General features: G+C 38.4%; 1 protein-coding gene across 10 annotated transcripts in view; it reads right to left on the bottom strand.

Annotated features, from left to right (window-relative positions):
- Positions 1–2,465: 2,465 nt before the first annotated feature.
- KLHL13 (kelch like family member 13) overlaps positions 2,466–27,756 on the bottom strand; it is a 78,556-nt gene continuing 53,265 nt past the window's right edge. For all 10 annotated transcript variants that reach the window (XM_086850210.1, XM_086850203.1, XM_086850208.1 and 7 more), the window contains 6 exons: positions 23,720–23,861; positions 22,383–22,515; positions 21,932–22,128; positions 14,954–15,749; positions 7,691–7,804; positions 2,466–5,746 (listed from right to left, as the gene is read on the bottom strand). In XM_086850210.1, the coding sequence (XP_086706336.1) occupies positions 5,259–5,746; positions 7,691–7,804; positions 14,954–15,749; positions 21,932–22,128; positions 22,383–22,515; positions 23,720–23,833 (1,842 nt within the window). In that variant the 5' untranslated portion in view covers positions 23,834–23,861 and the 3' untranslated portion in view covers positions 2,466–5,258. The remainder of the gene's footprint in view (positions 5,747–7,690; positions 7,805–14,953; positions 15,750–21,931; positions 22,129–22,382; positions 22,516–23,719; positions 23,862–27,756) is intronic.

Raw genomic sequence — 27,756 nt, 5'->3', positions numbered from 1 at the left:
CATGACAGCATGAAGCTCTGAAAGAGACACCCGAACCTTTCGCTCCCACTGCAGACTCAGAGAGGCATTATTACTCATTTCATGAATAAAAAGTTCAAAACTCAAACAGCGACAATAAATAGTCCTAAAGATGGGGGAAAAAAACAGCACTCGAGCCAAAGTAATACATTATAGTAGGAGACCATCCCCTCAGGAATGTCAGCCACTCATGGCTCCTGCTGTAGCACCACTCCCAGCTTATCTGGGCTACATCTTCTATACAAATTACCAGGTCATTAAAGAACTCTGAAGGACTCCTGTATGTCATTGATGGTGGAATTCCTGAAAAAAACAAGCCATGTTGTTCAGGTTGTGAAAACACATCCCACCACGTTTTCCCCAGAGTGGGTAATCAGCGGGTCCAACAGAGCTGGACATCAAAATATGGAGCCTATGGACTGAGAAAAGAAGTTCACTTAATGACCTGGAAAAGACTGGCAACAAGAACAGCTGAACTGGTGACAGGCAGGAAAGCCATCCAGATTTCCTAGCTTGCTCTCAAACTGCAATCACCTTTTCACAGCTGAACTGGTCCTGCAATACTCACCAGACTAAAAACTTCATCAGTTAAGCAAAGTATAACTCTGCCCTTTAAGACTTTTTTTCTGACTGCATTTGCATACAAAGAATCATTATTCACATTTAAACTAAAATACAAAAGAAAAAATACCCAGTAAGCTACATATGGTGTGCAAGTAAAGAAGACTTTCACAGAGCATGGAAAGCATAAAGTGCCACAGGAGAGCTTGGCTCTCCCTCCAGATCTCTGGGTACCCACCACACACAGCCCTGAACACACCATGTAAGGTGCAAGCCAGGAGGAAACAGGACACACATTACTCCTGCAACATGCACACACCTTTCACTAGCTTAAAACTGATTCTGTATTTCCAAGAATGCACAAGCTGAATGATGAATACATTTATCAACAATGGGCTGTTTTGTCCCTTGATGTAAGGACAGTTCCACTAAAAAAGCTTCAGCTTTATCTGTCCTGATCAGGAGCAAAGTAACAGAGATGTCAGCTACAAAAGCAAAGGATTAAAAAACCAGTGACCAGCAGAGTCAGACACCAATGCAAAGGTGAGGTAATCACCATCTGGAGGGCAAATTAAGAAGGAACAATTCTAGTAGGCAGAATGAACTTTGCAAAGAAAAGTGCCATGATCTTTTCTGATCAGATCATTCCCAACTCTTTGGTTAGAAACTTCTCCAGGTATTTGTACTGCACTTGTTGCTGTGGTATTGAATTATTTTTTGATGTCCAACCAGCCCATCAGATTAAGACTATAAACCTTTAGGGAGAACTTTTTTTATCTGGATGCAAAGTACCCTAATCCATGATTGCCATTATTCCACTACAGGAGAAGACTACTGGCTTGAGCTTCTGACTGTAACTAAAATGCTATTCCTTAGAGATCCCACCCCCTGCCAGAAACAGAATGGGCAATTTAAAAATAGCATTGTTTATAAGAAAACAACTCACTTTTGTCCTGAGAACAGGTAAAGTGACTTTTCCACCCAAGGGGCCTGTAGAGCCACAGCCAGGCTGTCAGCCGTGTTCTGCTGCACAAGTGCTCATCCCTTCAGCACAACTCCATTATCCCAAGAAGCCACGGAACTGGCTGGATCCTAGCAGGAATTGCTTTCCCTGGACCAGGTTCTTGGACTTTACAACATTCCAAGGGGAGGGGAATTACAGAAAAATGGATATCTGCAGATGATGAACTCGCTGATGTTAACAGGGCAAAGAAACTTTAGTTAACCTGGATTTTCCCAGGTCTTCTTCCCCATTGTTCCTGTTCTGTCTCAAAACACAGACAAAGGAAAATGGAATCTCAGATGTCTGGAGACAGAGTGCTGAGTTTTGCAGGGATATCAGATGGGCCTTTGGGCAAATGGTACACAGAAGTGAGCACTTTTGGCATTTGGTGCTAATTTGGCACCAATATTTTGCATCACTGGGAGAGGACAGACAGCTCCTGTGGCTCTCCCAGCTGGCACACCATGTAGTCTTAATTTCATTCAAGTCAAATAGCTGTAATTGCTTTTTATCCAGATGCTTTTCTGATTTAGGTACTACAGCTGCAACATGAGAGAATTCAAGACTTATGAAGAGGCAGCCTGACTGGAAAGGGAGATGAGAATTTGCTGTATCCATGTACATACCTACAGCTGTGGATTCAGAGATGGAAAGGGGTTCTTATGCACTGGTTAAGAAAGGTGCAATGAGCATCAAGTCATTTTATACTACACTACAGAAGAAACCAGTTTTCAGTTTTGGGCAAGTCTTTGATGTTTGCTTTTCAATCCTAGTGAGTAAATGTTAACTAATGTCATTATAAATATTTTAATCCATGGGAGGTTTAAAAAAAACAACAACAAAACAAACAAACAAAAAAACAACAAAAAACCCCAACGATTAATTTGATTGAAGCACTACATTTAATCCACTGATGACAAAATATTCAAAAATAATTCTTCCACTTCAATGATAACAGATAATGAGTCACTTAAAAAAACCCACAAAAACCCAAAAAAGCCTCAACATTGTGGCCACATATCAGCCCCTAGCTATTCAAGGCTCAGAAACAAAACTGACATCCTGGCTTTAAACCACCTCAGAATGATCAGAATCCATGTTAAGCTTCTTCCAAACAGAGAATACCAGTGAAGATACTCACTTTTAAACACTGTGTCCCTCATTCCAGCATACAAAGAGCAGGATATATTTACATTATCCTAAAGGAATTGAAACTCGTTCAAGTACTTTTCAGTTTAATTAATAAGAGACACTGAATTTGGATTTCAGGGGACTTAAACTCAAGTAGGGTCTAAAATCTTGTCTGGAAAAAAATTAGTAGCATGTGACACTTAAATGACTGACAAATCCTTAAACAACAGAGCAACATTTTTCTATCCAGTGCTTTGCACAGCATAAAAACAGTATTCTTAGGGTGATGAGTTAATTTATCTTCACTGGCCAGTTTCCAGGACTATCCACTGGTGCCACTAATTCCACCTGCAACAACCTTGCACAGCCCCATGGAATTGAGACTTAAATTTTTTATAGAAGAATTTCTTTTGATTTTGACCAAAACAATTATGAAACCTAAAGCTTACATGTAGATTTTGGTAGTGACAATTACTGTTGGAGTCCATCAGGGCAAGGGACTTTGGCCCAGAGGCCCTGAGAAGAGGAATCTCCTTTAGTTTTGCTCATCCACAATGCCCCCTGGAAAGTTACATGTTAACAGTACTAGAAAGTTCTATGGTTTCTTTGTTATTATTGGTTTAGATTTGCTGCATTGTTTTACACGTTCCTAATCCTTGTTTTTTTATTGGATCCTTTCCCTCAGGCTCTGCCCTCAACCTTCCTCATATGAGTTACTCTCTTACCCTGGACCCTGGCCTTTTCTGTCACCCTATACATGCGTTTGTTGTTTTGGATATTAAAGTATTATTTTTCAGGTCACTGAATCGTGCCAATTCCTCATTTATTCATCACCCTCTTGAGGACCTCTCACCAAGGATCCCAAGGTGACACCCAGCCAGACCATCCAGGCCCAGCATGCTACACATTACTAGTAACCTGCACAAAGAATAAATATCATTATCCAAAAGTGACACCACAGTAATCCTGCTGCTTGATGCATCAAGCAGGGACAAAACACAAATAGCAAACTCCCAACAAAAGTCTTCTAAGTTTTACTTGGTTATTATTAATAGGTAACACAATAAGCTGGTTTAAACAGTTTTCCCCAGAGGATGCCCCAGTGACTGTGTTCATCAGCAAAATGACTTGTAACGTGATGGGAAGTTCAGAACAAGCACAGTGACATAATCAGAGCTGCAGTTTGTCAGCAGGGCACTGTATTTTGGAGCAGGCAAAGATTCCTGTGAATTTGCGAGGCTGCACACATAAGCAGGAAAAGGAAAAAACATTAGGACTGGTTTTTTCATCAGTCCATAACAATAAAATTAACACATCAGACCAAAATAGTTTCTTAAAAGTAGGTCAAAAATACCCATTCAGGATCACTTCTGCATTGGTTTCCTAGCAAATTCATCTACCCACATGGATATACGTAATGCGTATCCTGGAGACAGTGAGGCAGAGGAAGAAAACCAAATACATTAATGAGGTAGCTTAGACTGGGTAACTGCAGTTAAAAGTTTTATTGAACAAAAGAAGGTAAAACGTGGTAGTCCAGGTTCACTGAGCAAAAGCAGCTCTCTCACTGAAGCTGCACTTTGTGCTAAATAACCTTATTAACTGAGACTATACAGAGGACACATTATGCAAGTTATCTCAACAGCAAAGGAGAAAAGGTAGATTAAATTTGATTGGATGGAACCTTTTGGTCAAATTCAGTGGCTTAAGTTACTGTTTCTAGCCCTTAACTACCCATATTCAGTACAGCCATACAACAGAATACACTACTGCACTGAACTCCCATCTGTTAATGGTGTGTGCTCCCATGCAAGTGGAAGCCAATTCCTGAAACAAAAATAACAAATTAAAAAACACAAACACGTTAAGGATGTTTTGTTTGAAGCATCATTCAACTGACTCAGGAAAAACACTTGATATATTGTTATAAAAAACTCCTGGCCTTACAAGGTCCGCTCCTGTACAGTGCTAATATTTTAAAATTATTTTATTTCTTCCCTCTGCCTAAGAAACTTCATATGCTCTGAAAGCACCCACAAAGTCAGGTGGGTAAACAGATATGTCAAAAATACTCTGTGTAAAGAGGGAGGTAGCTCAGGCCCCTTGGCAACCTTCAGACAGTTCACATTGATGTGGTCTACCTACCCTTGTAATCTGCAGCCAAAAATGAAAGGAAAAAGGTTTTCAACATGAAATTTAGTGACATGTTCAATACAAATTTGACTCACTAAGCTCCCAAATGTAAGCTATAAGGTACCTCACACCCAACATACAACATTTATAACGTACCTAGCTCATACATTTTATAGACAATATCCTCTCATTTGTTAAACATTTGGCTCGGGCGAGTACATTTTTTTCTGTTAACCACTTGAGACATTCTAGGCCAAACAAACAGCACAAATAATGTCAAAGTCTTTTCTTTTTTCCAGTAATTGTATGAAATGCTGTAGGCTAAGCCTAACAGAAACTACTGAAGAAAAATAATAGACCCCATGGTGCAGTGCAGAGGTGTAACTACAACATCGTGAGTCAAGGGATGGTTCTAAGGTGCTGAAAGAGGAGACTCTCTAGACGGTGACCCTGAATTGTCCTCCGGAGGGAAAACAGTGAGAGTGCAGGCTCGAATGCCACCAAGGGATTCTGGAAGGTCAAATACTTTATGCCACTCATCTTTTTCTGGATCGTACTTCTGAACTATTTCCACCATGCACCGGTTATTCCAAGAATATCCTCCAACAACATAGATTTTATTTTCAAAGACAGCAACCCCAACATCACTTTGCCCACGTAACATGGCGGCAATTGGAGTCCACTGGTCTAGAGTTGGTGAGTAATATTCACAGCTTAGAACATCATCATAATCACTTGTTCCTCTAAAGTGATTTCCACCAATAACATACAGCTTGTCTCCCACAGTACACATGCAATGCAGACCTCTGACCGTCGTCATCGGAGCTTTCTGAGTCCATTTGTCTGTGTCAGGGTCAAAACACATGAGTTCCTTTTGGAAAGTATCATGGGTGATTCCCCCTAAAGAAACAAGAAACATGTTAGAGTAGTGCTCACCCTAATAAGCATTAAATAACAAAAATACATTTTACTGAAAGAATCCCATCTTCCTTAAAACTCCCTCACTCTAGCTTAGATTTCTATCACAGAAGTACTCCACTTGAAATGACATTTGTTCCTTTAAACAGGAATATGGGCAGAAGCCATGTTTCACACTGCATCTCATTATACAATTGATACTGGCAGATTAAAAGAACAAAAAGACTGTTACGTGTGCTTCTATTTTGCAAAATTATTTTTTTTGCATACATTCATTCAGTTTGCTAGTTTTGTTTCTCACCATCAAGAATCCATTTCCCTTTCAAATTTTCATACTATGCCACTGTGTTTTAAGTATCACCTAGTAGAATTTTCATCAGAAAACATTTTTCATCAACTTCAAGTGAATAAAAAGAAGACACTTTTCAAATATTCTTCAGTTAATAGTTACATACGGTTCCCTCTACATTTACCTTCTCCATAGTTCCCTGCAAATTTGGAGAGGTTTCAGGACAAAAAGAAAAGAAAAATCTGTGGGATCTACATGAAAAAAGCACAGCAGACAGCATAACCATGTGCCACCTGCAGTAAAACAAGCAAAATGGGCAAAACACAAACTGACAACAGTTCACTTAATGACTCAGCAATTAGGAGCTCAATGGACTTGCTCACAGAAAAAGAAGCACCTGTGAGGGAATACAGCTAGAGAGCAGAAGTGAGAGCACTGCTAAACTGGTGGCAGAAGTGGACATGGTAACTCTGCTGGGCCATAAACCCTGGCAGTAGAAAGCAGTGCCCTGAGGAGGAAGACCAGGCAGTGTGAGCTTGGCATCCTCAGTTTATGTAGGACCTGCACATCCAGCTCTGTGCTAGCCTGTAGTGAAGCAACACTGGTAAGAAACATAGATATGTTTGTTACAGTGAATATTGCTTAAGCAAATGAGCTATTTTTAGCTACAGCTGAAAAGGTATAAATGTTAAGCTCTGTAATCAATAAATCGACTTCTTGCATGGAAGTGAGTCCTGTCTCTTCAATGCCCCGACACACCTGTACCTTACAGTAAATTCTAAAGCAAATTCCTCCTGGTCTCCTGGCACAAGGGCCCCTAAATGAAGCTGCTTCAGCACATCTCCCCACCAGTTCTTGTTAGCTAAGCAACCTTGTCCCACCTCCTGCTCTGAATTTCAGCTTAGTCCTTAAGAGGACACCCTTTAAAATTTCAGTAGGAGAATACAGGCCTGTGATCTCCGCAGTGATCAGTGACAGACAGATTGAATCTTCTTTAAAAATTAAGCTATTAGCAGATTTTCAGGCAACACATTTGGGAAAAAAAAATGTAATGAAACTACAGCCTCAGTGACATACAGGACTAAGCATATTCCAAACAAAAAAAAAAGATGGAAGTACAGATATCACTTATATACTATGATTAACATGAGAACTTAGCTCTTTCCATTACCTCAGTGAAGGCAAATGCTGCTCTTTAAAGTAATGAAATTTCCAATGCATTCCAAAGTTTATAGGGAAGGTGTGTTTAATTACATTGTTATATTATATCATAATACATGTTATAATTATTTAATACTGTTATACACAATTATAATTATATATTATTACAATATTATATTTAATTATATTGCTATATATTTTATATGTGTGGCTACAGAAAACTTTATTCTGATCAGTAAAGTGAGTAACTGCTTTGCAATTCAGAGCTATTAAATTACCAAGCATAATATTATCTACAATAATTTTGTCAGAGCCTGCAATGTATGTGCTGTTTGACTGGCTTCACATGAAACTGCATCACTACTGATTCCATAGCAATCCTATTGCAACCACAGACTAATTTGTACTGTCTGCTGCTGAAACAGAAAAAGTTAGATAAATAATTATTTCCCAGAGATATCACAGGCATGATTTACCTGAAATATACATTAATCCCCCATAGACTGTTCCAGCGTGACCATAGTGGGGTTCATTCATTTTTGCCACGTAGCTCCACTCGTTCATTCTGGGGTTGTAACATTCCACAGTGGCTGTTGGAGACAAATGAGAGCACAAAAGTGTTGAAACCAGCATGGAAGTTTGGTGCTGAGCTCAGTGCAGTGCCAGAAACATTCACAGAGGAAGTGCCACCAAGTAACACTGTTCAGTCTCAAGGGAACTATTGAGCACTACCACAGAAACACAGAACAGATGGGGTTGGAAAGGGCCTCTGGAAATCATCTAGTCCAAGTCCTCTGCTAAAGCAGGATCACTAACAACAGGTTGCATAGGATTGTGTCCAGCTGGATTGTACCACCAGCAAACTTGCTGAGAGAACACTGTCCCTTGCTGACTAATTTTCTATTGTATTGCAGTGTTTTATTAAGGATTTGCACAGCATCATACAGCACAGCATATGCAAGTCACTACATCAATTTACAAAAGCCAAGCTTAGAAAAAAAAAAATTAAAAAAAAAGATGAAACATCTCTGAATCTGGAAAGGAGTCTGGCAGTGCCTGTGCTGATGTACAACTCCATTTGTGCAGTTTTCTCTGTGAGTTAAAAATGTTAAAATGATCAAGGGCTTTATCAGATCAGAAATCAAGAGGACAGTGCAAAGTTAAGAAGAAACCCAAAGCCCAGGAGTCAGCACAGGATAGATTCCTGAGAAGGAAATCTCTCTCTGACATAAGATGGGAGAGATGCAGGCTGCAGGAAAAGGGCGTGCAACAAGCACAGGGAATACAAATAGAAGGCAGATTCAATAAGGGAGCAAGCTCTGGGTATTGGCAGATTGAATACTACAATATGATCAGAGAGGCACAAGATCCTCAAAAACCCCGTAATATAATGACTTCATGATGCACAGAACAATTGTCAATAATTATCTTAAAGACAAATTAAAACTCATTTTAAATAATTAAAGATTGCTTAATCTCTGTTGGATGTTTATGAACTATACATGGGAAAATCGAATCTGTCTTTAAAAGTGGCATTTTACTTGCTCTAGAACAAGTTTTTTATTGAATCAAGGGTAGAAAATATGAGTCAAATCTATGGAATGAGTGATGGTGACTTAATAGTGCAGGATTACACATCAACTGAGAGAGAACATACCCTTAGAATCTGAGACACTTGCCATTATAAAGGCAGAACCTTTAACTAACTAAAAAGTTAGTGTTAGTTTAAGCCTAATTACAGGATTATAGACCAGCCCAGTAAAGAACATCAGACAGTAAAACATAGTGAATATAACTATACACCCTAACTCCAAAGCTGTTTTAAAAAAATCCTCTGGATCATTTTGGAAGAATATAGCTGTGGTCTTGGACTACATTAACAATAAAAATCCTTAGTCATGAAAAAGTTAGTATAGAGCACATTGGAGTGACCTTCTGAATTCTCTTTTAGCTATGTGTAACATCCTTATTGTTGCAAAACGGGTGATAATACCTAACTCCATGCAATTAGTGTCTCAAGTACACACACTGAAAATAGAAGCTTCCAGTTCCTCTGTCAGAAACACTGACAGCCAGTTCAGCATCATCTAAGGCTAGAAGTGAAAAATTAAAAGATCTATTTTGCACATAAGAATTGTTAAATTGTTCCAGCACACAGGATTTGCTTCAGCTTTTCCCCACCCAGGAGCTGAACTTCAAATTTATGAAATGCAGCAAAGTGCCAGTCCAGAATGTTAAGCTCATGAAATAAGGCAAAACTAAATTTCTGCTTTTTTCTAAACAATATTATATATGTTGATTTGCATGTATAAAATTATTAATTGCATATTCTTGAAACTGTTTCAAAATAGTAATGAAATCTTGAAATGCATCTGGTTCTGTGAGAGTGCCTCACAAAAGGACTCCCAGTTCTTCCATTTCAGGGATGTGTAAGATGGACAAAAAAATAACCAACCAATGCAAAGTAACTCAAGTTGTGTGTGTCCACAGTACTGGTGATGTACCAAATTTTTTTATTTAAAAAAATCTGGCCAATAAATGGGCAAGTTCCCAAGTCTACTCTAAGAGATCTGCCTTGGTTGTTTGGGTTTTCTGAATAAGGACAGAAATCTCCTCTTAAAAAGAAATTGTATTCTTTTCCATTCAGTATGCTGCAGGCCTTCTGTATCCCATCCCAAGGACTTAGCCATAAATCCAGTGAATGCTGGAGCTGCTCTCTTGCCCAAAGAAAGGTCTGTAGGCACAAAGAACTGATTCCCCAACTGACACCTAAAATTAAATCTGAGTTGTGTTTCTGTGCAGTGCTGCCTTGGCATCACAGGCAGTTTTTGCCCAATCCCCAAATAAACCCATGCTCACTCTTGTAAACATATTCATCCATTCCAATATTCTTTTTTTAAAAAGGAAAGCTCCTTTCCACTCTGCTCTATTTAGCAATCAGAAGCAAAGATGTGCAGAAATTTCAAAACCAGAAAGAAACAGATTTGATGTGCAAGTAATTACAGCTGTCCCAGTTCCACCCCTAGAGCAGCCCCTTCCAACCTGCCCTTGGCTGCTCCTCTGCACCAAAACCACGGCTCTGCTGCTCCCACAAAAACTGCATCCCCCTTCCCAAAGTGCTTCACTCTGCAGTGAGGTGAGGAACTTGTATTTCTAACACACTCCAAGGACAGGAAGAGCAGAGGGTTCTCAAAGGAAGAGCAGAGGATGTGCAAAGCAGCTGCAGAGCCAGCAGCACCCAGATGAACGTGACATTCAATGCTGGACAGTTTTATCTCACTCTGCACTCCAAACTGCATTTGAGAGAGAAGCCACAGTAAAAATATCCCTTTAGCAGAAGACAAAACATGTAGAATTGGTACCCATTACTACAATCACTATCACCATGTTGTAAAGACATCATTTATCTGAGAAAGGATGATGCTGAGTCCAAGAGCCGTCACTTTCTGATGTGACTTCAAAACTGTCTCAAACATTCCCAGTACAGCTAAAGTACTGTCTGGCACTATTTCAGACAAACCATTCCAACTCAAATCTCACATCCACTGTGCTCTAAAACAAAGCTAACCACTTTCCAGCTGAAAAACCCTACTCTTCTATTAGATTGATCCGTATACTTGTTTCCCTGTTACCTTGCAAGGTCATTCAACTTCTCTCTTTTAGCAAGATATTCCTCTGCACTGAAAAGAAAAAAATATTCAAAATTCCAGTTATTAAAGGTGCCCATAATGTTAGAGAGACATTTCTAGAAAATCTCCAGACAGAGCAGAGTTCACAAAACACTCTGGAACTGCTACTTTAATGCACCTAAGTGAGAGTGATGGATTCATTCTTCCAACACCATGAATGATTCAGACAGGCTTTATTTATGTTTAACAGTAGAACTTCTGATGTGCTCATTACCATAATCCAGGGGAGACAGGCCTCATTTTAACAGAATTAAGCAATCTTAAAAAGACTCAAAGTTTTGGCAGTCCCAAGGGATGTTCAGCCTGCACTCATTTTATAGTGCCATCTGTGATGCTATTTGAGGAGTATACAGATATTTAACACTTCTGTGTCAGTAACTTCTAAAGTGTCTTGAGGTCTGTTACAGCAGCACTTAGCAACTCTGTGAAGTCTCAAAACCCAGGCTCTTCATTTTGTTATATTATTTCTATAATACAGCTTGTTCCTGTAAAACTCTAAGCTCACTTGGTTAAATAGTTCTGACTAATTTTGTCCTAGCATAGCAAGGAGCCACTCCAAAATAAGCCTCTGCACAAGAGGTCCTCGAGTTGACACTCTGGTCTGATATTCATGATACAATTCTGACAGTAAACAGCTCAACTGGATAATGGTGCATATCAATCAACAACATTTAAAATATATTAACTATATCTTCATATACATACATACATATATATATGTACACACACACACAGGGGATGTTTTTAAACAAGGAGTGTTCAACATCATATATGGCATCTAGAAAATAAATACCTTCCAACTTGATGGGCAGAGGGTCAAAAGAACAGCTAACTGGCCTGCTGGTTTTCTCTTTCTATCTTTATTGCAGAGTGATGAATGAATCTGTAATTTAGTCACAACCCAACATCCCCTAGGATGTTAGGAAAAAGCCATATATAAAAACCCCAAACTCTACTCAAGCTTATCAACAGCAGAGCCTGGAGTATCTGGAAAATACCTAAATGCACAAGTTTTCTAGTAGTTACACACACATAGCTTCTGCCATCATCAAGCACCACAACTGAACTCTTACAATGAGCTGCAATAATCTCCTTGTCAGAAGAGCAGAGAGTCTCCAGTGTTCAGTGGAATCCACTGATGTGCTGTGTTTCACAGGTATCTTTGTGAGCCACACCTGCTTTTCTCTTTGTCTGTTTTTCCAAAAGTCTTGTTTTTTCTGCACACCTGCCTTCTCCAGGCTGGGCTCCTCCCCAGCCCAAGCGCTGTTCTCCTGCCTTCAGGGAATACCTCCAGCAGGTGCCTGCCTTGACATTTAAAGGGAATTAACCAGAATTATCTACAATCCTTCCAGGAGTGCTGCTTAATTCTGCACAGCCCTAAGCTGCCACAGGGTTGAAAAATCTGAATTATAATATCTTAATTCAGAGTATCAAATGGGTACATTTACCACATTCCAACACATGTACCACATACATGGAAATTCACTCATCCTGTCCAGTGAACCAAACTTTTCTCAGTGGAATGAACTGGTAAAACTGCAGCTCATTATTACACTAAAGCAAGTATTACAGATGTAGAAAGTGGCATTTACAAAGTTCTCAGAAGATGAAGTATCTGAAAACTCTTTTCAGAATGTTTTATAGAAAGCTTCAAAAAGTATAATTTTTATTCCTGTGAATATCAGGGGGGAAAAAAAATTCATTTTAGTAACTTTAATCCTTTGGCCCTTTTTCATAAGAGCCAATCTTCCAGAAAGCTCAATTCGGGTTTTGGGAATTTTTCCTCTCTTAGCAAGAGACTGAAATTAGTTTGAACCCAAGGGCAACTTCTTTAATATCTGTCCAACATACATTTGACCTTCTCTTCTATGAAAAGCCTGAGAGTTTTTCTCTTCTGAACAGAATGGGAAGTTTAAGCTGGATTGCATCTTCCAGTTGTCAAGGTTTATGAAAGAAATATGAAAATGAAAAGTGACTCACCTCACAATTAACAAGGAAAGAACCTGAAGCCCCAAATCAAAGCATCAGATAGCTACAGTATTTAGCATTTAGAGTGCTCTTCCCACAGACTGATCCAGTGGCATTTTTCAGGCCTGGGTGGAAATTGCTACAGCATTTTAATGATATCTTTACAAAAGAATTTTGGATAGGTGATAAATTTTGTACTTTAATTAAAGAAAGTAAAAGAGTTGAGGTCAGCAGAATGATACTGCTTGATCTAATTTAAGGTAATGCTGCACTCAAAGCCTCCTTCACACACAGGTTGCACTGGCTTGGTGACAATATTACTTCATATTGATTTTGTCAGACGTGCAACTTTTTCACTGACATTTTTATAACTCTACTCTGCTCAGATTGTACAGTGCACAAGGTCAGCAATCTGATTATCTGCTATTAATTCATACTGTTAGAAAATAGCTCACTGAAGCTATACATCAGGTTTTCTGATGCCCAAAGATCAATACATGTTAGTTTGTACATTTAGTCCTTTGGAGGATCTTGAGATTGTTTAGGATGCATTTTCAGGGAAGTGATACGTAGTAAAAAATTCTGAAAACCTCAGGATCTGCATCAGAAAATGGCTGTCTAGGGAAAACAAGTTATTGCTAAGCAGTTTTCCATCTTTTTAGAACAAGAGGCATTTTTAAACATCCCATTTCATCAAACATTGGAATGGATTTTAAATTTCTAGGAAAGCCAGACCACTTTTGTATGGTGGAAGCAGTGTACTGTATGTTTCCTATGAAAATCTGCAACATGACAATGAATGAAACCTGTGTATGTGAATAACAGAGGTGCAGGAATTTTAAGAAGCTGCAGATCCTGCAGTAGAAATCAAGTTTTGCATTGTTTCAATTAAAAAAGTTTCTACCTGCACTTACAGGTATCTGCATTTCTGAAAAGCAAATTTTAGTCTCAAGATCACAAAGGGATAAGGGACAGTTGAGTACTGGGCTGAAAGCAGCAAACTAAATAATGAGATGTTTCATCTGGTTTAAATAGAATACTATCCTGAACTTCCAAGCATAATCTCTGTGACATTTTAATTTTAAGGCACAGACAAATTTACAGCTGAGTCTCCTATCCCAAACTTGACTAAATGCTAGCCACTATGGCTTTGCACCATGCACTGGATTAAAGGGGTCATCCTCTGCAGATTTTTTCAAATTAAAATTTACCATGTATTTACTCTTTGTTTCTATCATTTCCTGGAAACTGATAAGGGGGTTTGTTCTTCTGGCTTTTTTTTGGTTTGGTTTGGTTTTAAGGTTTTTTTTGTTGTTGTTGTTGTTGTAGTGGGGGTTTTTGTCTGTTTGGGGTTTTTTGGTTTTTTTCTTTTGGGTTGAAGGTTTTTTTTTGGTCAAGCTAAATTCAATATAATTTTCAAGGGGGAAAAGAAGAGGCACCAGGACCAAGTCATTTAGTCACTCATACAAGCACCTGTGTAATCACAAGATCACAGGTGAAATATAACATTTTAATAACGAAAAAGTCCCAAATATCAGAATACTTAAATCTCACTAAAAAAACAAACAAGACAAAACAAAACAAAAACCAACAAAATAAACCCAAAAAAACCCAACAACAAATCCTTGACATTTCAAGTACTAGTCCAGAAAATTTGTGTCTTTTAAAATGTAATGCTCATTCAACAGTGAGTTTCAGCCAAAGCCATTTGTCCCTTAGGAATGAATTTTGTTTCTCAGCTGAAGCAATGATTAATTTTTTTCTTTTTAAAACTGCATTTATATTCCCCCACACTTACACAGGCAGACATACATGCTCACTTCATGTTTTGTGGTAAAGGCCAAGACATTGAATATTATGCATCAATATACAAGACTTATGTATTTGGAATTATTTTTTTTTGTGGGATGCCTTCTAAAATTAACTTCTAATAGTATCCAGACAAATTTCTCTCTGCATTTGCAGTATTTCCAGAAAGCAGCAGCACCCCAATCACTTCAACTTGTTTCTCTCCACCCATTCCCTGGGCAGCAGGGGATTTCCAGGCCCAGCAAAAGGCAGGGGGCAGGCTCCAGGACTCACCTAGCTCACCCGCTGCATTCCGACCTCCAACTGCATACAAATGTCCTTTGAGGGCACTTAGGTGGAAGAAGGTCCTTTTCTCATTTAAAGATGCCACTTGCATCCACTTGTTGTAGCGAGGATCAAACCTGAAGACCGTGTCGACCGCCGTCTTTCCCTTGGTGTCGTAATTGCTCTGGCCCCCCACCACGTAGAGGAAGTTCCCGATGACGGCGATGCCGTGCTGGTACCTGGGCGCGTCCATGGGGGCCAAGGATTTCCACTCGTGGGCCTTCTCGTCGTACATCCGTAACTCCTTGCTGACCACCAGCTGCTGCCTCAGCACTCCCCCCAGGGTCACCAGGTGCGTGCTGTCCGAGCGGATCGCCGTCCGCTCCGACTGCATCACCGGCTGCATGTACGGCATCATTTGGTAATTGCTGGCTTCCAGGAGCAAGTTGACACAGGTGTTGTCAGTTCTCATGAAGTCCACTGTCTGAACGTAGTTAATAAGATCCTGGGGTGTCATCAGGGGAAACCTGATGTTCTTCATGAGCTTTGCAGCGTACTCCATGCGGGGTTCCTCGTAGCGCAGCCAGCGACATGCCGCCTTGAAGAGCTCCAGTTCAGTGCAGTGCTTAAGGCTATTACTTGAAAGCACGAAGGCAAGACGTTCAAAAGGGAGTTTCACAAATTCACCAGTACTTAATAATGCAGGGAAGTTCTTCAGGATGAAATTATTAACATATTTATCCACTTCTGTGAGATTGTACGTGTTGGCAATTCGCCCAACCTCAACACAGTTTTCCAAAGAAACCTATTAAGTAAACAGAGAAAGGAATCAAAACACTTTCTTAATTTGGTGTCTAAATGATAATGTCAAATTTAATGAATACTGTAGAATCAGCAATATTTCAGGATTCTGCAGTGCTCAAGGTGATTTACACATGAGCAAATATTCAATGCACTATTTATATATATATATTCATGACTGCAAGGGGATACCAAATTTATTCCCTATTCTGAAGAAGGAAAACAGACAAGTAACAAGCAGATGGCATATATTATGTCAAATACCTTATACAACAATGAGGCATAGCAGTTATATAGCACTTCATCTTTGAAAAGCTCTGAAAACATCTTTGTAAAAAAGACATGTGGAAAATAAAGTTAAGGGAGAGGTGATCACCCCAAGGTCACAGAGAGCAAAACAAAAGTCTCACCATTAGACGTTTTCTGACATTATTAAAATTGCATCAGCATAACAAAACCAAAGAGAATGGCACAGCTAACCCCTGTATGCCACATATTTCAGACAACTTATATTTACAGTGTTCAATCTCATGAATACATTCCTTCAAAACAAACAAAAATGGATCTGCAATAAATCAAAGCAGTGTTCTCACTGACTCTGTTCAAAATTAAATACATGCCAAAAATAAGACAAAGGTAGTGATTTCAGCTTATACATAATTTTTTTAAAAGAATGAACCTAGGATGATTTCCTGTAAAAATACCCAGCTCATTAAATGCTTTAGCAGTATGGATCACACCCTAATTTAACTCAGTACTCAAGTGACCGTATCTTGGTAATCATCTGTTTTACCCTGTAACTGCATCTCCCTTTTTATACCTTTGGGTCCTGAATTTCTAAGGTCACTTGGGATCCAAGGCACAGGGTGAAAGAAACATGCCAGGCATGGGGAACAACTTCTAGTGGGTTTTCAGTGAAGCCAGTCAGCTCATTTCAGAAACTGGTACACCTGCCCGGCAAGTGACTCAAATGCTTCTTGTTGAGAATTGCAACTTTTTTGCATTCAAACCTTACTCCGATCCAAGCTTTGTTTACACTTGTTCTTGTCTCTCTGCATGTCAGTCCTACTCAGTGTCAAGCATTTCCACAACTTGGCGATTCTCATTATATTTGTAATGTCAGATGAATTTAAGCTTATAAATCTCACAGTTATTTTAAAAAAAGATTATAAAGATCGAGGACTATGACCCAACTGGAGCCTAAGAATTCAAAAACCTTCAAATGACCTTCTGTTCATGACAGAGATTAGAAGATTTTAATGCTGTATAACTCAATCTGATCATTGTCCTTTAATACCAGACAATTCAAATGTCTAATGAATACAGGAATAGGAGATTTTCTTATTTCACTAGAAACTGATCTAACTTGCCCTAGAGTTAAGATCTACAGCCATCCAAAGTCTTCATTCACACATCCTGAAATACCTACTAATCCTGTAATCAGGTCCTATCTATAAAATGAATGTGCAGCAGACTGTCAGGAGTTCTATTATGAACTGAATTTGTGCTTTATATACATAGAAATAATCTTTATATTTCAAGGCAGACCACATTGTTTATATCAAAATATAATCACACCAACTAGCAACAGCCTATAAAATATTCCCTGACTGGTTTTGAGGTATCAAATAGGTTGCTCAGAGAAGCTGTGGCTGCTCCATCAAATGTTCAAGGCCAGGCTGGATGGGGTTCTGAGCAGCCTGGTCTAGTGGAAGCTTCCTGTCCACAGCAGGGGGTTTGGAACTTTGGATGATGTTTAAGGTCCCTTCTGACCCAGGCCATTCTATGATTCTAATTTCTGTACATTTCCTTTTAGGTATTTTCATTTACAGAAATTAATTGCATAATGGAAATAACAGCATAGCATAAATTAATTAAATTTTAAAAAAATAGTCTTACTTCTAAAATTTATTTAAAGTTGTATTAGAAAATAAAGCAATGGAAAAATCACCCCGTACGAAATAGCTGACTTGCAGTGTACCACAAATCTTAACTCTTGCTATGTAGTTATTATACTTAAAAATCACTTTGGAATACATGGACTGGCACCAAACTAGAGAGATGGAGCACTTCCTCCACATCAAAGTAGGCAGGCAGGTATTAATGCATACAGGAAAGGCACGCTTGAACTTAAAAGATCAAAGCAAAACTTGCAGTTTCTGTACAGGTTCTGTACCACTGGCATATGTTTAGGATGCAATGAATTATTTGGAGCTATTGCTGACTGGATGCCACTTATCAAGTGCCCAGAGTGCATCAAGTTATGTATTACCATAATTATGCTACCCTGTAAATCTATGCAACTGAGCATATTCCTGGACTTCTTACATTTGAGAAATTTATTGACGCATTACACACCGCTAATGACTGATAAACATGACATCAGCAGTTTCCAGTCAACCCCTGATTCTCGGAAAATTTACTTTATACTGCCTTTATTAATCCTCTGGGACTGTATTGCACTCAGGGTTGTTTTTCTCACATATGATTGCAAGTATTTCCCATTATGCTTATGAAATCGTGCACTAGGTTTGACTCACTAACAAATTCCACCACTCACCTCAAATCAGGGCACCATATTAAATATTGTCTTAAAGATTACTTTTCTTACAAAATTACTATTATCCTCTTTACTGTGGGCTAAAGATAATGTATGAGGCTAAATTATATTACAAAGACTTAAAAGTCATAAAAATATATATTCTAGAAATTCTTAAATCCTGAGCCAAAAAATATCCTTCCCGGAAAGAAGTGCTATAGCTACTTCTACTTGAATATTCAAAACTGGACAGAGTTCAGAACAATAATGTGTTATTTAAATAAATACTTGAGTTACCCAAACACTGGGGATTTTTAGGTTTTTTACAAGTTTGACTTATGCTATGTTTCTGTCTGGAAGTCAGTCAAGCAGGAGCTCTTGAACTGGTACTGTGGAAATCCCACTGTAGTGAACAGGAGGAATGGAAATATCAGGTGAAAATATAAGACCAACTGTACAGTGTATCCCATAACTGCTAAAAATACTCACAAGGAAAGAGCTAAAACCATAAACATTCAAACAGCTAAGCAGCTCCACAAGGAGCTGAGAATTTCATTTAAATAAATCCTATTTTACATGGACTTTGACTACTGAGCAGAGCTGCTCACTCACATTACTCATTGTAATTGCTCATTACAAAGCACAAGTTGCAGAAAATACTAAAAAGCTTTTGAAAAAAGGAAGGTCAAGCACAGCACCGTGTTATGACAGCCTGAAAAACCCAAAGCAAAAGCCAAAGTACTTTCTTGAGAAAGCAGTTCACTTAATTCTTTGAATTTTTGAAGCAATCACTTCCCAAGCTCTCATAGAAACTTAACTGACTATAAAATACTACAAAACTGGACACAGCAAAATGATTGTGAGTATGAGAGCCTCGGAGAATAGCTCAGGAAAATGAACACACAAAAAAATCAAGCCCTCAAACCCAGGAGCACAAAAACATCGGGTACCTCACTTGGTTTTGTTTCAGAGACACTGAAGCACCCAATGCAGCGCATCACAGGGTCCAAGTGTGAAAGAGCAAACACACCCCTGAAACCCTCAATTTTCATGTGGCTTCCCATTGACAGAAACCCAGAAAAAAGCAGAAATATGACCAGCTCAGAAAACAGAATCCATTGTACTCCTACAGTGCAAATTCAAATTTCTGATGGCTGTCAGAGCTGGTCCCAGGGTTAAATCCCACACTCCCACAGAACAGATTAACTTGCTGCATCCTCAGATAACCGAGTTCTTTTGACAAGACACAATTCCAAGTATTAAGCCCTCAATATTTGACTATTTCCTAGTAGTTACAAAAACAAAGCACCAAATTATAGAAGGAATAAATTTTTTTTGCAGGTACATCCAAGACATTAATTTTCAATGTTTGGGAATGTTTCTTTATTTACAGTGTAAGAACCCTTTCTCCCATTACCCTGTGATTTTCCTAAGTGCTGTAATTCACTTGGGTGAGTTTCTCATCTTTCTCCATTTTGTACAATAATGCTACTTTTGCAAAATCTGTGTTGTGTCTAGAACTCACTACTCTGAAAACATTTCCATAGCATTTTTATGAATTTTAATTACATTACAGTTCAGTTAGATGTGAATATGAGAGTGGTCCCAGTCCATTGTACAGCTATAATTATTTAAAACCAATAGTAAGACTGAAAACATCTCAGGAAGCATTCCATTGTTTCTCAGAGTCTGTTTGGTTGCAGAGCAAAGATAATCAGAGCAATGGGCTACTTGACAGGAGGGGTGTAAATGTAGAGCAAATACAAAAACACTTTCAGGGCAGCTACAAAAGATAGTATTCTTTGAAGGTCTCATTTTTGTTACACAAATTAAGCTGTTACCTTGAGCTTCGGGTTTTCTTTGTAAATATTTCAAATACCCTCTTATAAAGTACACAATTACATTGTGCCTTACATAAACTGGCTTCTATAATCTCTTTAATAATGGAATCCCCAGATAATTCAAAGACAATTAAGCATTTGTCTGGGAATGGTTACCTCAGCTCTCAAGCCAGTTAACTTCAGTAGAAATAAGCTCAATACTTGCTCAGAATATTCATCTAAATTACAGAAATGCTCCTTCAAAAAGAAGCTCATTTGCTCACCAACTCCTGGTTCAACAAATTTAGAATTCACTCAAAAATTCTTTATGTAAGAATGCTAAGAACATAACTAGGCTAACAGAAAAACCTCAATTTTGTACTTCCTCTACAGCTATACCATGAATGAGATTGTCCCCTTTGATATCACTCTAAATGAAAGTCTTCCTGAAAAAAAACCAATAAAATTAAAAGAATTAATAAAATCTTCCTTATTCTTTGAAAATGCAGTATCAAACAAGGTATTTGTTATTTGAACAAAACCAGTGACTGAGTCAACATCACAAGTGAGCACAATTTCAGATAATGAGCATTTTAAACAATAACATGATTTAATATGAAAAAAATTCTTTTCCTAACAAAGCAAAATAAACAAGCAGCTGCCCTACCCATAAAGGGGAAAGGGCAACACGGTGTCCCCAGGGCTCAGCTCCCCTCAGAGCCCTTTTCAAGTATCTGATTCAAAACAGCACCAAGACCTTTCTCCAAGTCGGTATTTACAGTAATGTCAAACCTGGAGAGGCATCATTTTGGAAGGTAAAAAAACACTGAGCAACATAAAATAGATGGGGTAGGGCTGCAGACTATTAAGTTGAATGAAACATTATCACAATATGATCAGATGACTGGTCAGTTAGAAAATATTTCCAAATTAAAAGCTAAATGGCATTATTAAGCCTAAATATCTCTTAACACATGGTATGAAACAGATTGCTGTTATTACCAGCTTGGAGTTCTCTGGTTTGCATAAATTTTCAGTTAGGGAGGTCACATTTCTAGGCCTGTACTCTGCAGAGCAATAGGAATACTTGCTTCTTTATTTCTCATTACAGAACTGAAAAGCTGAATAATTCTAAATAATTTTGTAACTCACGTGGAACACACCAGTCTCCCTGTTAAAGTCAGAGTTCTAGTGAGGTTTATAACCATTTAACATCAACATTAGAAAACCTCCAGGAAACATTAAAAATAACTGCAGAGTGTCTGTCCAGGCAGAATTGCTGTGACAGCTCAGCTCTTGCACCACTGCTGTTCTACAGCCCCACAGGGCAGGTGCTCCTCACTGCTGGCAGGACAAGGAAAGGGCAAGGAAAGGTGCTGAGGGATCCTGAGTGATGCTTTTATACTGTGTTTGAGTCAGAAAACAGGTGAGTGCACCCCCTTTGAGATGGAAGGGCTGTAACTACAGGAACAGAGTGAATGCAACTGAAGCACACCCAGTGAATGCAGCAAGCAGAATAATGCCAAACTGAGTGCAGTCATGCAGGGAGACCCTGAAACATCAACAATTCTTCACTTCCATGTAAGGGAAGAATTTTAATGTGGTAAAACTCTTCTGTCAAACACATACTGCACATAATAGTCGGAAGAAAACAAAGTTTTTCAAGGAAACCATAAAACAAATTTGGCCTCTGTGAATCTAAATATGAATAATAGCAAGTTTTAGACATAACCTGGACTATTATGTAAGACAGTGTTATTACAGAAGAAAAAACAAAACTACATACCAAGGCCTTAAACATTGTAAATGGGAAACAAATAATCTTACCCCAGAGATAAGAAATACTTTACAGAAGTCCAAAACGGGTAAAATCTGCAAAAAACTGGCAGCTTCCAGAGTGTCCTGAAGGTTGTCCATGTTAAGGGAAAGTTTTGCAGTGTAGATGAAATCAATGATCTTCTTTAGGCCTATTTTGTTCACACCATGAAGCTTAATGCACATTAAATCTTGTTCCTTCATTCCTCCTGAAACAGACATGCAGGCAAATGTATATGATCATTTTGATGGGGTTGAAATTATTTCATAAATTTAGAGATAATTCAAATACAATTTTAAAATGTAATTTTAAAACCCCACATGCAAAAGTAAAGAGAGATGTTTAGTCTACATTGTTGTTTGCAATCCTGGACTGACTCATACACAGCACTGAACTTGTGTCTGAGTGTCTGAATGAGGGCAATTTGCAGACAGCAGTACACGGCTTTAATAAAAACACCACCTGTGAACATGGCCTTGAAGTAATCACTTGCAGAAGCCATCATTGCTCTGTGGACGGGAAACACCTCATCACCATCTCCAGGAACGAGCGTCACATCACAGAGCAAACCTTCCACTCGCAGCTGGTCAAAACCCTGCAGGAAAAGCACAATGCAGAGCATCCCTTTGATTTGGGAGGAGAGCAGGAATCTCTTTCATTTCCCTTATGTAAGTATTCATTTATTCTTATGTACATGTGTACTGTAGGTCCAAAAAAGTGACGAAGAAATAATTTGTCATCTGAAAACCATTATCTGTAATATATTCAATGATTATTATTCATTGAAAACAAGCAGAATAATCCTTATTTTCCAGATACAGCTGATGAATGCAAAGTACACCTAGAAAGTATTTTTATTTAAATAGTTAAGTTATTTTCTGGAAGAAGTTTCTTCTGTAAGCTTTCACACTAGCAGTTGCTTCAGGAAGTGACTGCTATCTTTTTTGGACCTACCCCTTTTGATCACATATGCTTCCTATATATAATTCTGTTCCACAGCAATTTAAGGGGCTTGCAACCTAACAGGCTGTAAAAGTCTGTGGCCTGAAAGCTGTTACCTGGTTCTATGATTATAAAAATTGTTACCAAAGCTGACATGCTAAAACTTCCAAAAGAAGCTCCCATTATACATCTGATCTCCTCTGAATTACTTATAACCTGTAACTGTATAATAAAGTCATCTACAGCAGCATCCTAGAGCAAGAATTCCTCCAAAGATGTACCCAGGTGTGGATACTTCAGGATGAATGAAATACTCTCCTCCTTCATTCTGAAGGTTGTGGAACAGAAGTTCAAACATTAAACATTTTCCTTCAAACTGGTATTTTTCTAATACTAGCAAGAATGTAAATATTGTCTCTCTAGATGCTCTACCATACAATAGTGCCACAATCAGACCCAGCACAGGGCATTACACCAAACCTGGTATGGCTCTGCCACCTTAGGGACATGCCTTAATTAAATAATGATATTTAAGTGTGCTGCTTTCATACAGTTGTAATGTCAGAGTTTAAATATTATTACCTCTTAGACCCTGAGAGTGGACTGGGATATGACCCCAGGAAAAGGCCATGTTTATTTTTTTTTTCCAAGCTGCTGCTAAAAGTTGAACCTCTGTCTCACAAGAAAATAAGTCCCAAGCAAGTGCTTGCTTGTGGACATTGGCAGCACAAGAACATGAGAGTTTTTGAGGCTTTATAGGAATTACCAGACTAATAAAATCTATTGAGTGGACACATTGTTTAGAGCAGCCAAAATTCTCAGTACAGGTCAATACAGGCATGAGGATATTTAATTACCTGTAATACCACAGAACTGTGAGTATTGCTGGTGAAAAATCTTGTGGTTCCTGTCTTCGAAGACTGCAGATGGGCAGAGACGCCCATATCGCTGCTACCAAGAGATACTTTCATATGAGGATCCTCCTCTTCCACCAGTGATCTAAGGAAATTGGAACAGAGAAACCTTAAGACCAAACTCCTTTTCATTCAGTGATCTTTTGTTCTAAACCCACAGTCTCCTGGGATGAAATGTAACAGCACAGAGGCTACAGGGAAAAAAAATCAGCAGGCAACAGAATCAGTCCTTAGTGGTTCCCTTCAGCTAATTCAAGAAAGTGAAGTGTTTACGGTCTCCAAAAAGGCATAACTACTTTTTGGCTAGTAAGTTTTTCCTTTCCCTTCTATCCCCAGCTCCCAGATTCAGACACTTGCATACTGTGTTATTTCTATTCACCAGTATTTTAGGATGCTTGTAGAGGTTTCATCTGGTTTCCAAAACCAAGCATCTTAGCTTTTCCTTGGCAAACTGGTGAAACACTGGAACCCTAAGTGTAGTATTAAAGAAAGTATTTTCATTCTTACAGCTTGCATTACCTCATTCAGGCACGACTATTCCTAACAGAAAATATACACCATGGAGTTTCAAGCTGCAGCTTTAAACTGCTTTTAGAAATACACAATTAGAACTCCTTTGGTTATGATATCCAGGATTCTGCTACTGTGCAGGCAAACACTTCATTATTTTAATTTAAGATTAGATTCCAACAATTACTGTCCAGATCTAGACAGGACAAGCTAATTTTAGGTAGAATTGTTAAAGAATTACTGCAGTATTATTAGCTTAATATTTTAATCTTGAGATGTAAATTAGATTACATCTGAGAGCCTAACTATGCTGACCTGTAATTATTATGCAATGTAAATAAAATTCTCCTACAGAAATATTAAAAACAACTAGTTTCTGTGACTTCTGTGATCTAATGTGCTACCTATGAGCCTGTATAGAGGAATGATGAATGTGTACACAATTTTAATTTGCAAACATAAGCTGTTAATCCACGGAAGAGGGCATCTCCATTGTTAATCAAGACTCCCTATTTCAAAAAAGGTTTATAGCTGTTCTACATAACTGCTGCAAATTTCAGCTACAAAAAGTTTTCAAAATTTTACACATGCAAGTTAAAACATTGGCCTCCAAGCTAGTTTCAGAAATTACTTTTAAGTAACAAGAATGTGCTTAAATAGTCCTCCTTTTCCCCAGATTTGATTATGATATATATATTTACATATATTGATATGTAAAGACAAATTTGGATTTTGTGGGAAAAAATAATTTCCACAATTTCCTTTTTTTAAAAGATATTTTCCCCACCTTCTTTGGGTACAAAGACCATGTAGAGCACTTTCTGAAACTCACATATTACCCTCATAGCATCAAATGTGCCTCCTTCAAAGCCATGAGTACAAGAGGTCAGCTAGGAAAACGTATTCAAAACAAATTCACCATTCAACAGTGTACATGGGTTTGAAACAGTGAGATTTTAGGCACACAGACACAACATTGCAGGAACAAGGGTACATCCAAACAGCTGTGACTTCTAATGCATTCAGCTGAATAAACTAATGTGGATGAACTGCAGCATGCAAGATTTGTGCTATTTTTGAAACACAATTATCTCTATTTTAGAAAACAAATCCAGAGTCATTTGAACAAAGTTTACAGGGTATACCTTAGAAAAGGGCTCTCCAGACTATATCTACACCCAACAAATACAACTATGCAACAGAGCTGCAAGCAGTTGCTGGCTCACGACCTAAAATATTTTTGTTCACTCAGTTCTAGGGTGTTTTGGGTTTGGTAGGTTTTGTTTATTTTAGTTTTCATAGAATTGCATGGAGGCAAGAGTCTTATATAATTTCAAAGGACATCCAGTCTCTAAGTCTGTGCATGTCTTTCTAAGAAGAAATACAAAATAATGTGAGGAGACTTGCAAGCGTGGGTGTGAAGAACAACGGATTCAACAAACATGAATATGACTCTTTGCTCTTGAAGCATCTTCCCAAAATGTCAGATCAGATAGATGTTACATGAAGGAGTATTTAAAATAGTTTCTCTGAACTCGGAAGAAAATAGAAAGTGAACCCATAATTTAAAATCAGTACAAAAAGAAACAGACAAGTAAACCAACCTTCTTGGCTGTTTGGAGTGGGCTTTTTACCATGTTTGCCACATCACTACTTGACTTCCTGACAGACAGTATAATTCATAAGTTTTACAAATGAAGGCAAAGACCTTGAGCATGATTCATTTATTCCAAGAACGGCTGGGATAATGGAAGCATTTTTTCAGAACATGACACACAACTTCCCATAGCTCTGTTCTCTACAGGGCATCCTCTATAGAGCACAACGCCTTGTTAACACTGCACAGTCAACAGAAAGGATATAATACATTTTAAAATACTTGCAATACCTAAAAGTAGACATTCAACATGCCTGGTATGGCTATAAGCAGTTATTTTCTCTACCTGACTTTCAATATATAATGATCAGTTCTCTACATCACACACACATAAGCTCAGCAGTTCACCACCTGAAGCTCCTCTGCAGACAAGATTTTCACTATTTCTCTTCCACATTTGCTGTTATGTATGGACAGAAACTTGCACGTGTGAAAGAGGCATTAAAAACTGCAAATTCCACACTATAAAAATTTACCAAAGTATAACTGTTACAATTCTAGTCCTAAACATTAACTTGGCTGCATATGATTCCATGTGAATAAAGACAAGCAGATGATATTAATCTTATATAGGTTTTAGCTTATATCTAAACAACTATGACCAAAAAAATAGTGATGTGGGTTTTTTTGTTTGTGGGAACTTGGGTATTTTTGTTTTATTTGTTGTTGTTAAATACACCACCTTTCTAACCTATAGCTTAGCAGTTCTGGAGGGTTGAGCACCCTCTCCCTTCTGCAGAAAGTGACATTCAGGAGCTGGGTTTGGCAGAAGTTCCAAAGCAAGTCAGCAATAACACCTGACAATAAGGCCCTGATCCCCTGAATTCCAGCCCTGTGACATTCACCAAGAGGGAAAGAGCACTCCCAGAGCCACCACAAGTTATGCCTTTGTCACTGGCTTTGTAGCAGCTCAGCATTCATCTCCACACAGCACAAAGAACCTGTCTTTGAGACAAACTGAAACTGCAACAGCGCTTAAGCTCTGTGTTAAGAGCAATACACAAAGAGCAGAACCCAAGCATTACATCACATACCCTGCAACAAAATCTTAAAGCATTCAAAATGTAGCTTCTGTTGCAGGGGCTGTAACATTAAGATTCAGAAATAACTCTGCCATTCACACCCAGAACAGATGGGAAATGTGCTGAATGTCCAACTGACTTCCCAACAAAACCACAGTAAGTACATCTGTCTTGTTTGGACACTTACCAAAGGCATTATTTACATTTATTAACATAGGTCTACTAAGCACTATCATTAACTCAATAGTAATGAATGTAAACATATTGATTTTCTTTTTTTTTTAAGTACAGTATATCACAATTAAGCATACTACCAAAGGAGAAAGTTAATTCACTTTCTAATTAATTCTATTGTTCTGATCAATAGAAATCATTAAACAAGAAGTGCAGCAGTACCATTTTTAACCAGAGTTTAAAGAAGTTAGGAAACAAAAGTTAAAAGAAGTTCAAACTACAGTAACATGTAGTGAGAATTCACAACAAGCTGCTCCAAACGTGGATGTTAAAACCACCTTCACCACACACTTGGTCCGGAGAGGGTTGAACATCACAGCGGTAAGAAGAAGGGAATGTTGGAGTTGAACGTGAAATGAATATTAACACTACAAGAGGAAGGCAGAGGAGCTGCCTGACTTTCTGTGACCTCTGGGAAGCAGTGGCTTGCAGTTCAGAGAAAGGTGCCAGAGGTTAATTAGCTGCTATCACAAAGTAGGTTGAATCAGAATTTTCTTTCTAACTGCATGTTGATTCTTTCAAGTACAGCACAGTTTTTTCCTACAGCCTGTAACCAA

This window comes from Cyanistes caeruleus, chromosome 14, assembly GCF_971803275.1.
Source record: "Cyanistes caeruleus chromosome 14, bCyaCae1.hap1.1, whole genome shotgun sequence".
In the NCBI taxonomy this organism is placed as follows: domain Eukaryota; kingdom Metazoa; phylum Chordata; class Aves; order Passeriformes; family Paridae; genus Cyanistes; species Cyanistes caeruleus.
Note: the sequence above shows the minus strand (reverse complement) of the source record. Positions and strands in the feature narration are given on the sequence as shown.